The sequence below is a fragment of the Sebastes fasciatus genome, chromosome 11, assembly GCF_043250625.1.
Source record: "Sebastes fasciatus isolate fSebFas1 chromosome 11, fSebFas1.pri, whole genome shotgun sequence".
Taxonomy (NCBI): Eukaryota; Metazoa; Chordata; class Actinopteri; order Perciformes; family Sebastidae; genus Sebastes; species Sebastes fasciatus.
In genome coordinates this window covers 24,092,936-24,105,808 of record NC_133805.1, presented here as the reverse complement: position 1 = coordinate 24,105,808, position 12,873 = coordinate 24,092,936, and the positions used below count along the sequence as shown (strand labels likewise).

Below are 12,873 nucleotides of genomic sequence, written 5' to 3'. Positions count from 1 at the left end.
ACAACTACGGCTTTATATAAAACCGCTTACCGACAGAAGCTCCACTGCAACTCCAGAACTGTCATGTTTGATATCTGAAATCCTTTTTCGTTGTCATATTGAGTTAATAAGAGCTCCTTCTCTAGTGTCTGCATAGCAGTGTCTAATAAGTCTCTGCTATAAAGAGAAGATGGAAGTCAAGGCAGCTGGAGCTCATTTTGAACTCCTAGCTTGTTAAAAAATGGAGCCATGCGGTAGTTCATGCTGTTCCATACAGTGTACCATCTGTCCATATTAACTATTGGCAGTCTTACTATCTGCATCATAGACTGTATATAAAGGTGGACGACATGACAGCTCCTCAAAAGTGAAGCCAAAACATCGTGATCGCCCCCTGGTGTCTGGCTGCAGCATAGGTCAGTATAGGATGAGCGAAACTAAAAAGCCAAAGTACACGTCAAATACATTTTTCCCAAAGATGGTTTCTGTCATTTTAGGTTTAGTTCTTATCACACTGATATTTGTTCAACTGTTCATTTTTCTGATAAGTTTGGTTTTAATTAGTTATCTGATGCTATAAAAAGGGGGTCAGATGTCATGTTTGAGAGCTGTGATTGACAGCTGCTCTGAGTGAGGTAGTCACAGACCTGGAGGCTTGGGAATTGTACGAGAGAGATGTAACTTTAACCTTTCCTTAACCGCCACTGGTCTTTGTAATAGAACGTGTGTCAATTTAATCATAAATGTATTTATAGAGATATTATGGTTAGGTGTTGGGTCTTTCTAGCCAAACAGCTACCGTGGTGCTAACGTAGCAGTTAGGTGGCTCACGCTAGCAAGCTGCGGCCGTGCTTGGCTCGTGATTGGCTCAGGTGTGTTGGCGGGACCTCGATACAGCGGCTCTAGGCCCCCGATCACTACTGCGCAGACTCTGGCTCCAAATGACATCAAAATCTCAAGATGGCAACTCCCGTATCCGGGATATTTCTTCTTTATATACAGCCTATAATCTGCACACGCTAATGCAATGCTGAGCACTGCATCCTTGCTGCTTCCTGCAAATGTAACTCCCTGTACCTTCCTCTTGCATGTGATTTTCTAATGTTTTTCTCAACAAGTGTTCATGTTAATTCAAATGTTGCCAGGGGGTTTGCTCAGGGACAGAAACTACTGTGTGGATAATATATGGTTACTTAGAGTTAGTGTGGTTGAGGTTAGATAACCAAATTATGGCAACTGTTGGTCTGCAACAGAGCTCTAATTCTGGTTTCCTGTATGAAAGTTAGATGCATCCAGCACCCTGATATTCACACGTGTACACCCTGTTCACACATACAGACTCAAACACTGGAGAAGCAACAGGATGCAATTTATTGCGAATTAAGGCAATTAACTACTCAAAGACTTCTCGTGGCAGTCAAGAAAGGATCAACTTTATGCAGATGTCCTCTGACTCGTGGAACCAACAACTCGGCGACAACCAATCACGTTTAATTCCCCTGTGACCCTGACGCACATAATTGTTATCTACTCCACTCAACTAAAACAAAAAGTAGAAAAGCTGATTGTCGAAGTCAACAACATCCCAAATCTCTGCGATATAACTTTAACGGCACATACTGTATACTTCATTGTATGCCGGTATAGCGGCAATGTGAGAAACTAACTAACTAAGAGAAAGTAAATTATGTACATGCCCGTGAGAGACAGGAGTGTGTGTGAATGCACCATTACTGTCCATCTCTGTACACAAAGGGCACAACCGGAGGTTGCCCACAGGTACCCAACGTTGGCAGCAGACATAAATTATTCCTGACAGAATTTTCCAGTATGAATGTAATTTGTAGGGATATTGAGATGAAAAAAAAAAACTGTTATCCTACTCTTTAAAGGGAAACTTCAGTATTGTGAAATCGGTCCAGTATTGAGGGAGTACACAGCAGACGGAGGCCACTGAACGGGCTGTAATGTCATTGCTCAGGGCAATTCCTCGCCGTCAATTTCTGACAAACCGGATCAAGTGAAAGTTAAAGAAAAAGTTTAATTTCTCTGTAGGGTCCTTTCCATAATGTAGTCAGACACTTATAATAACAACCTGAGCCTGTCAGTGGCAAAAACAAGCACTTTTAGTTGATATAAACTGACGGTTAGGAGTTGCCCCGAGCGATTACATTGCAGCTCATTTAGCAGCTGCCGGCTGCTGCGTTCACCCTCAATACTGGTCCAATTTAAGAAATTGTTGTCCCCATTAGTCACTTAGACATAAAAACATTGGTTGAAAGCTTGAAAAGATACCCTCTAACAACTAAGGAGGTAATAAAAGACTGAAAAACAAAACTCTGAAGTACAAAAAAAAGCCATTTTCTCTCTGAAATACTTTTTTCCAGTCGTATTTCATGATCAGTCAGTCTCATGTTTGGCTGCATGTACAGTTATATCCCAGCTGAAGCCTCAACTGTGTTAACACATTCCTCTACTGACTGGTGAGATGTGTTGCAGGAGACTTCTTCTTATCACCGTCTGCATTTGGGTCATTATCAGCTGTATTGTTAAACAAAGGGCAGCTCTTGAGTGCAGGGGTTTGTTCGGCTGACCTGCAGCTGACCTACGCCTGTCCCCCCGCTAACGCTCTCAGCAGAAATCCTCATGGCATGCTTTACGCCGGCCCCTGCCAGGACGCAGTGATTTGTGTCATGTCTGGGATGCATTCCCGCCTGCCTGTCATTGGCCAATCCAGGATTGACCCACCATCCTTCTGACCAGTCACAGACCGCTCCTGCAGATCTGCAGGTCTGGGATAAGATCAACAACAAGTAAAGCCAGCAGTGCTCTGTGTTGTTTTATCTGTCTCTCTTTTTCCTACCCTGTTGCTAACGTCTACTTCTTTGTAATCCTTTAATGTTGTCTCCTCCGACTCACTCGGCTCTTTATTGAAAACACGAGCGAGTAATCTTTCATTAGGACGACAGAACACGAACTGCATGCATGCGTGCGTGCCCTGGAGGGGGCTGTAAGTAACAGGCAGGCCTTCCCAAAGCATTCTTTTCTGGTCATAAAGCCCCCGTAAATTAAAACCACTTGCTGTTGTGCTCCCAAAAATAAGTCGAGCAAGGAATGTGACTCCTCAGCCGAAAATAAAACTGTTGACAAATGTTTCCCCCATGAATCGGAAAAAAATAAAGCATATTAATAAAAGCAGAAACAACCACTGAGCACTGAGGATAAATACATTTTTGTGAAATCATCTCTACTTGAGGTTGTATTTTTCTCTTTCCATCCCCCTCTTCCCTCTCTCTCCTCCACACATTGCTGACACAGCACAGCCCAAGCATAGACCCTGAAGGCCCACAATGCCTACTCCCTCTCCACCTCTCTCTCCCAGTATATAGGTTTGGACTGAATAAACTTCCAGTATGGATACAGGAAGTGGCTCAGCAACTTCTCAGGTTTGGACATACTCTCGACGGGATAATAGACCTTTTGTGGAAAGCAGATGTCAAAATGAGTCAAGGAGCTCATTCCTCTCCGTGCCGAGGACACACGAGAAGCACAGAACACATTTCTCTGCCAGCACGCAAGTATGTGTGGAAGCCACAGACAGATGACACTTGAAAGCAATAGTTCAACATTTTAGAAAATACAATTTAGTCTATTGCTTGCTGAAAGTGAGATGAGAAGATTGACACCCCTCTTGTATCTGTGCATTAAATTTGCAGCTGGGGCAAGGAGGTGACTAGCTTAGCTTAGCATTAAGACTGGAAGCATGGGGTAACAGCTAGCATGGCTCTATCCAAAGTTCAAGTATAGTTTACCAGCACCTCTAAAGCTCACTAATTGACACGTTTTATCTAATTTCTTTAATCTGTACACAAACAGAAATGTAAAAAAAAAACAATTTGTAGTTTTAGGCGACCCTGTCTCCTTTAAAATTAAATTCCAATACACTAAACTGAATTCTCAATTACGTTTCAAGGGAAACTTATTTTCTTACATTATTACTTATTAACTTATTTTCAAACAGTTTTAAACACGTGGTTAATGTTGTAAATTGAAACAAAACAAAACAAAACCGCAAAATGTATTGTTAGGTTTAGGCAACAAAACTACTTGGTTAGGTTTAATAAAAAAATATCACGGTTTGGCTTAAGATGAATATAAGTGAAAGTTGACTTTCAGTTTCACACGGGACACGAACGGCAGTCTCCTGGGGTAAAGTCCGGTGTTTGTTTGACCCTTCAACCATCCCTCCCGCCCATCCGTAGTGGACTTTCTCGCTTGTTATACTCGTTATTATAGCTTATTACACGGCTTTATTGAATACTCAATTCTGATTGGTCAATAATGGCATTCTACGGTCTGTTATTTCTTTATAGCAGACCGTTGCTATGTGTACTTATATGTACCATTCATTAACGGTCGCTTACATCACCTGCTCTGCGTGCCGCTTGTTGTACTACATCACTTGCTGCGACCTTCCGCGGATTTACATCAAAGACAAACATAATCCGTGACACAATACGTTTCCCTTCAAACGTATTGAGAAGGCAGCTTAGGTGTATGGGAATGTAATTTTCAGGAGACAGGGCTGTTTTATGGGCAAATAACAACCAGGTGTAGTGATTTCCGAGAGTCTTGTTTTCACTGTGGTGGAGAAGTTGCATAAAAGTGCTGGATGAATGAGTAGACTGTTGTTTGTCAAGAAATATATACAGTATGCTAGCTGTTTCTCTCTGCTTCCAGTGTTTATGCTAAGCTAGGCTAATTGTCTCCTGGCTCTGGCACCATACTTAACACACAGACATGAGAGTGGTATCGATCTTCTCATCTAACTGTCAGTACGAAAGCGAAGAAGCAAAATTCCTAAAATGTAAAACTATTCCTTTAAAAAGGAACCCTGAATAAATGAGCGGAGATACAACAAATGCAGATGCTTCAAGACACAAAGGAGTCACTGAATGGTTCACCAGTTACATTATGTTGTGTTCTTTGAGAAGTCTTTATGATTGTTTTGACATGTTTCAAGCCTACAGGCATAGAGTATATGATACTCAACAGATACATTTTTTGGCAGAGTGCTCCTTTAACCCTTGCTCCTGTACAGCTGCTTAGTAGCCAGAGGTCAAGCAGCGAGAGTAACAGATGTTATGAATAAATATGTGTTCAGTAAATCTTGTCTGAATCACACATATTCTTAAAAAAAAAAAAGTCTGGTTTGGAAGCCAGTAAATCCAAGCTCTCCTCTTCTCGTAAAGAAAGTTGAATAAACACACACACACATTCGGGGTTAGGCAGTAAGACGTGTGCACATGTATACATTTATCGTGATGACACACAATATGGACTCCCACTGCAGCCACACTTCCTGACCGACGACTGCTGAGTGTCTGGATGACACACATACTCTAAAACACCTCTTAAACCAGAGGGACCACTGTGACCATTTCACCTCAAAGTGTTGAGACTTGATCTCTGTTCTGGGACAGAAGCAGGAGACACGAATACATCACACTGAGGTTATGGTTCTTCACAGCTATGCTATCAAAGAGAGAAAAAAACTACAGCTGCAAGCAGCAAATAATAGTGTACAAGAACAGTGGGGCACAAATGGTCAGTGTAGATTGGGTGGTGTATAATACAGAAAAACAAAGAGCATTTATATTGTACAATATTGTAATGATTAATAACACTTGGTGCTACATGTAAATTACATAGATCAAGACACTGATACAGAGCTTATAACAAAAGCTCAAGAAAACTACAAAAAGGTTTTTTCTGGTGCCATCTTTTCAGAAGTTACAGAACGTCTTATTCTACCTTGGATGTATCAAGTATAATGAAACTAAGTGTAAATGTGCTGCTGTAGCTTTCATCTGTATTTAGGCAGTATTATCACTTATGAAGGGACCAAGTTCCAGGAAATGTGGGCACACACAAGAGCATTATAGGGCTGTAGAAATGTGATTATTGGCTGACCATTGGCTGATGGTGGCCATGATTTTAAACAACAAACCTGATATAAATTCTAGGTTCAGAGCAGAGCACCAATATAAATATGATTGGTCATGTAAACTTGAAACTAGCGATTGAGACCATAAACTCATGTTTATAATATTTACTGAAGTAATAAATCAAGTGAGAAGTAGGGTCATTTTCTAATAGACTTCTATACAATCAGACTTATTTTTGCAACCAGAGGAGTCGCCCCCTGCTGGCTATTAGAAAGAATGCAGGTTTAAGGCAGTTCTGCGTCTCCCGTGTGCCAAGCATGTAGGAGAACTACGGTGGTCGACGCGTAAACGCGAAAGGCCCTATCTAGAATCAGTGTCCGTTCTGGGCTACTGCAGAAACATGGCGGCGGGCTCCATGAAGAGGACCGCTCTGTATGTAGCTATAAACGGCTCATTCTAAGGTAACGAAAACACAACAGAGTAAACATACTTATTAATATTATATTCCATTTCTGCCAATGGATCCCCCTAAATATTACACACTGTTCCTTTAAGACCCAGTTTTATGTCTCAGGCAAAAACCTTGGACCAGTTTTCTAAAGTTTTGCATATTTTGCTAAAATCTCTCGTGGTGGAAATGACTGTGTCAGGAGATCCGCTTGAACTCAAGGAATGTGTTAATGTCAAATATTTTGAACGCGCTACACACGGCTGGAGGAGCTACCAACATCTGGCCATTGGGTATAATTTTTATTGCCTGATGAGTGAGTGAGATTAGGAACCTGTCTGGAAAATGTTGGATCTGAGAACCAGATACATTAGAAGAAAAGGAAATCAGCAGACCCATTTGGAGACTGATTTTCTTGGATTTAGAACAAGTTATTATGTGTAGTTTTGTGCCGAGTGAAACAAAAGTGCACTGAGATGCTGATAAGGTTACAAAGTCAGCCGACTGGTCAGGAACACCCAGGATGCTGTGGTTTCACTTCCCATCTACCCCACTGCTGTTATAACATAACTAAAAATGAAGGCAGCAGCCAAAAATACGCTTGTTTCTGGGAAATGAGGTGCAGCCTTGTTTTAACCTTGTGGATTATTACAGCCAAGAAAAATACTGTATTTAAAGAAAATATTCTTTATGCAATAATTGGGAGAATATACATCACTGATGTGCCATAAGGGATATGAACCAGTGAAGGTGGTCCTTTACAGTAAGTTCACAGCTGGAAATCACTTGATACTCACCGAACCTCTTGTAACCAAAGGACTGAACCTCCTCCTCATCAGCAAAGTCGTCTGGAGGGAGAACACAGAAACAAAAGAACTGATTACCAATTAAAGAATGAAGCTAGTCATAATGCATTGAGACTGGGACAATACTTCATATTATTACATCTACTGTAAATAATTAAAATTCGTAGTGATGTGGAAAACTTGTTCTTCAGGTCAATCTTTACTTAGATGAATAAAATAATAACTCAATGAAGCTCCTTACTTGAATATATATGTTTATTACAACACAAATCTTATAGGATACGTGCAACATGTTCTCATCCCAACTCATCCCAAACTGACGCTTTGTCAGACTGCTTGGCATCACTTTTCGCTCGCAGTAAACACGTGGTCAACGTTGTGAATTAAACTTAAACACTTGCTTAGGTTTAGGCAACAAAACCACTTAGTTAGGTTTAGGAAAAAACATCATGGTTGGGCTTAAAATTACTACGTTTGTAAAGTGAAAGCAAAACTTAATGATGTGAGCACGGGACGCAAACAGCTGTTTGTAAAGTGAAAGTGAAACTTAACACACGGGACATGAACAGCGGTCTCCTGGATGAAAGTCAGTTTGTTTGTTGGACTCATCCACCACCCCTTCCACACGCCCTATGTGTGTTTTTTCGCTCTTTAAACTATGTCACCACACTCCCTGACCACTTTTCTCTGAGCGTTTAACATTGAAGTAGATGGGTTTACATTGTAGTTACTTGAAACCCTGGCGCGTCTCATACCGTCTGTATTTGACGCCCTGAGAATGAGAACGGGGTGATATGTGACACAGAATCACATATAATCACGTCACCTTGGAGGGGGCAAAACAACCTTGGGTAACCCTTGGTCCAGACTCTTTACCTTGGGAGTCGGGAACATCTACAAGGTCTTATCTTAACCTCCAGATAGCCTGAGCAAATCCTCTCAACATAAAGCATGCCTAGGGTGAAGGATATTAAAAAGGCCTCTTACGTCAACTACCATGAAAGCATAATTTTTCTACAACACTTAAGACACAAAAGATCTGAAGTCAAGCTCCACTTGCAAGCTTTGTTCCAGAGCTTTCGCTGTCGCCATCAGCAGATAGAGTTTAGTCAATTTTCTGCAAACTCAGCAAATTGCTTCGGCTGATGAAGACTGTGAAATGCAGTTGAAAGCTCCAGTAAAAACTGCTAAGTGGAATGTGAGCAATGTTTTCTCCAAGGTCAAGGATGAACTTTCACAATCAATTTCAATCCATTTTTCAGAGCTTACATATGGCCTCAATGATACAACACTGTCTTCATCCCTGTGTTACAGTCCACTGAAGCAGTTCTTTGTGCAGTGCTTATTATTAAACAGAAAAATACACCCTGTCTCGCTCAGATTAGCTCAGCTCTTTTAAGTAAACTCTCCTTTTCTTTCACTTTGTGGGATTACTCGCATCTCCCATGACCTGACAGGCCCTGAGCGTCGCCTCCTTTCAAGCAGCTCTTTCGCCTGTGTGGGAAAGTACTCTGCCAGCTTCAAAGCTTTTTTTTTCTGTGTGTCATCATCCATGGCCAGTGAAAATAAAGAAACACCACATGGCCCAAACATCTTCGGAAAAAATAATCTCTTCATCTAAAATGCCAAAAGCAGTGAGGTGTTGTGATATGAGCAGAATGCTGATGGGACATCGTCTTGTTTGTGATGTATTGAAGTCTCTTCCTGAGTTTAATATGTAGGAATGTTCAGAAATGATTGTTAAATGAAAGAAATCACAGTGAATTTGAGCAGACGTCTCATGATGGAGAGCAGAGTGAGTTAAGAGGTGACGAGAACAATCCAAACAGTTGTAAATAATCTGAAACCACATCTTACTTGAGGAATTTGCCTTTCCCAATACCCCCAATACTCTGTTTCCTGTTTGGGTTCCTCAGCAACATGATTGTGTCCCATTACGACGGTAATGTTACCGTAAGTATGTTTGGCTCTTCAAGAGCCATTCGGGGAAATGGAGTTCAGCGCATATTGCCCATGGGGTTTCAAACTGAGCGGATTTGAAAAAAGATATGTGAGTCAAATTCTGTGTAATTTATATTTTGGGATGAATATTGCTGCATGGGGCCATGATTCTTGAGAAGGATTGCTCAACTTCACAGGAACAGATCCCAGCAGTGAGAACTGATTTGGTGTTTTTGCAGGTCAAAAGGTGTCTCGGCATCGTGGTTAAATCTGGGCTCCATCTGGTAGGAAAGTGAACAGCGTTTATACGTCTAAATTGGACGTAACTCTTGGTTAAACAGCATTTTAATGACTATACTTCAAGATATAGTTAGCACCTGCTTCACATTGGAATATAGTCATTTGAAATGCTTTTGAAACAATCGTTATAATATGTAAAACTCTCATTGACCAAATTGAGCTCAGCTTTAACCTCGACATCTGTTGGCCTGCAAATACGTGCTCATTGGGATTGATGACATACTACAATATGTCAATATTTTAGGGCTGTCAAAGTTAATGCAATAACGCATTAACACAAAATTGTTTTTAAAGCTAGAGTGAAGATACTGGCATCATATGAAACTCATGGTCACGGTTGCTAACAAGTGGCTAAATGAGGCTACTAAACGTCATCACGCCGACTCGGCCGCCTTTACAGCCTCGTTGAGGCTTGTATGCTCGCGCTCATGCGACCGTGGGGTAGTTCGTTTATAGCCTAACGTCAGCTTTTTACTTCTGATGATTGTATTTACACTTCAATAATCATAAAAGTGGTGTTCATTTGTGAAGAATTATCTTGCTGAACAAAATGTGTAAGTATCATTAACTTGTGTTTGCCACAGAGCTTATTTTCTGCAACAATCCAAAACCCAATGGAAAAATCCCATTGGCTTTTTGTTGAGGGAACCCAGAGTGATGCTAACTTCCTGGTTGGCCTACAAAATGACATCATCCCTGGAGCTCTCTATAAAGATGTCTACAGTGCTGTCCAATTCTTATAAAACAAAACAAAGAGCTAGAAAAACACTTAGCAAAAAGTGGAGAATAAATCAAATACACAAAACAAATCAAAGCTCCCTACTACCATCCTCCAAAACAAAGACATAATGGTGTTTACTGCCTCTCACTGCAACTACCGTAGCAACAGGAAGTGGCCAACATGGTAGTCACATCACAGATTTACTGTCAAGAGCTGAGAGTCGTTCATATTCATGCCCACAATGCAGAGCTTTGTGTTAGTATTCTAGGATGGACCACGAGGTAGCAGGAGTCATGTAGTGTTTATACAATGTAATAAAGGACCAGAGCTGTCTGACCTACTAAGAGCCTTTGTGAGTGGGTGAGAATAACATGATGCACCATGTTCATTTAGATGAATATAAATATTAGTTCAATATATATCAATAATCTAAATCTGTAAAGTAAATAGCAACTAATGTTGTCAAATAAATGCAATATTGGTTTCCACAATGTAGTGCAGTAAAAGTAAATATAGAAGTAGCATAAAATGGAAATACTCAAGTAAAGTATCTCAAAATTGTACTTTAAGCTGCAGTGGGTAGAAATGGAGCAAATGATTAAAACAAAGTTATTTTTATAAAACGGTCACTATATCCGGACAGTAGAGCATGAGACAGTTCATCTGCAAAAAAACATGCGTGTCTGTGTCCTCCGGTGCTCCTAATGGCATCTGCAAGATTTCACAGACCGGAGGAAAACAACCAATCAGAGCCGAGCTGGAACCTGCCGTCTCTGAGCAGCTGTCAATCACTTGCGAACTCCGATCAAACAGTCAAACTAGGCAGTGCTGATCAAATATGAATCAGTATTCTGTTACTGTAATGCTTATTTCTCTCTTCAAATGTTTTCTGAAACAACCTGTAGTGTACTGTTTAGCTGTAAAATTAGAAGGTTTGTGACCCGGCAGCCATGTTGACATCTGTTGAGGAAACACCAAGAACCGCCCACGAGCCGGAGCACAGCCAATAGAGCCATGACAAAGTGCCAAATACATTCCAGCCTACTGCAGGTTTAAGTACAGTAGCCTTCTTGAGTAAATATACTTAGTTACATTCCACCACTGCCAAAACATCAGGTCAACATCTGGGCAAACTTAAAAATAAACCTTTATTTAGATTCATGAGTTGTTACCCACTGACCACCATGACTCATACTCAACTTTGGGTCTGTTATATGTGTTGTAATGTGTTAATTGGATTAAGGGTGCGGGGTGAGAGGAGTTATAGCCTAACCACAATAAAGCCCTTCATTCACAGGAATTAAGCCTGATTCCTTCAGTGTGTTTTATTTCATTAAAACAAACTTTTGATCAAAGCCTTCAAGCGCAACATTAAAAAATTAAAAGAAAGCACTTTAACAGCGCAAATAATGTTCTATTTTATTACTAACCCAAAGTGACTTGCTCTCTTGGGTGGAGCTATATAATCCTGTGATTTTGGCTCTCTGTTGTGAATAGTTGAGTTAGTGTAGGTTAGTGTTTGATGTGCAGCAGCAGCAGCAGCAGCAGCCAGATGCAAAACAATCCCAAGCAGAGTCCCCTAATTGAATCCAGATGTTAGACGCGAGTAGGAGCCCACGCATTCCTCCTCGTCTCAGACTGAGAGAAAAAGAGGCAGAAAAGTGACAAAAGAGAGTGAAAGAGAGGAATGCTGCACGAATAGATCATCAACGAAACTGGTGCGCTTCAGCTTATTTTCTGTTTTTCCTGCAGCCTCTGAGTGAGCCTACCTTTCATTGTGCTTTACAGGACTCTGAAGCTGAAGTGAAGCTGTTGTCTGAAGTCACATCCACAGCATCGCAATGGCATTTGCCCCAAAAGCTCCCTTTGAGCGCACAGCACCGTGGGATCAGCGTGTATCCAAAATATCCACTTGTGTGTTGGAGTATAGCAAGAAATGAGAAATCACAGCTCCATCCGTGACTCTTCACACCGGGATGATCTCCTGCAGAGCTCCTGCAGGTAACTTCAGGCTCAGCACCTCAGCAGCTGCTGCAAAACTTTATTGCAAGTCGGAGTTACAAGAGCAAGAGAGATCTTCTTATCTAGCTGGTAGTTTTGGAGAGATGCTGAGGTGAGGCTGTTTGTATCCAGGTCCAGCTCAGCTCTCTGGTGGTACCTTCAGCAGCAGCAGCAGCGACCGGAGAGAAACTCAACAAGTGAAGGAATCCAAACGTGAGAGGAAGTGGTGCGCCTGGAGGGCTGCTGCTCGGAGAAACCACGTGTTCCCACATCTGTACGCACCGTCTGCTCCCCTGATTGCCCCGTGTGTGTGTGTGTGTGTGTGTGTGTGTGTGTGTGTGTGTGTGTGTGTGTCGCCTTTTTTTTTTATTGATGCATTAATGTGTTCATCACTTTAATGCTGCAGCTGGTAAAAGGTGGAGCAAATTTCAACTACTTTACATACTGCTGGGTAGCTTAACCTATAATAATACACCATAAATATTAGTTGACTATATATTAATAATCTAAATCTGTAAAGTAAATAGCAACTAATGTTGTCAAATATATGCAATATTGGGTTCCAAAATGTAATGCAGTAGAAATAGAAGTAGCAAAAAAATGGAAATACTCAAGTAAAGTAAAAGTATCTCAAAATTGTACTTTAAGCTGCAGTGGGTAGAAAATGGAGCAAATATGATTAAAAAAATTTATTTTTCTAAAACGGTCACTATATCCTGACCGTAGTGC

General features: G+C 41.1%; 1 protein-coding gene across 1 annotated transcript in view; it reads right to left on the bottom strand.

Moving 5' to 3' along the window:
* Positions 1-12,425, bottom strand: part of LOC141777138 (collectin-12-like) — a 65,229-nt gene extending 52,804 nt beyond the window's left edge. Inside the window, exons 1-2 of the mRNA XM_074651120.1 lie at positions 11,913-12,425; positions 7,173-7,223 (exon numbers count right to left, since the gene is read on the bottom strand). Coding sequence (XP_074507221.1) covers positions 7,173-7,223; positions 11,913-11,919 — 58 coding nt within the window. The 5' untranslated portion in view covers positions 11,920-12,425. The remainder of the gene's footprint in view (positions 1-7,172; positions 7,224-11,912) is intronic.
* Between the last annotated feature and the right edge of the window lie 448 nt (positions 12,426-12,873).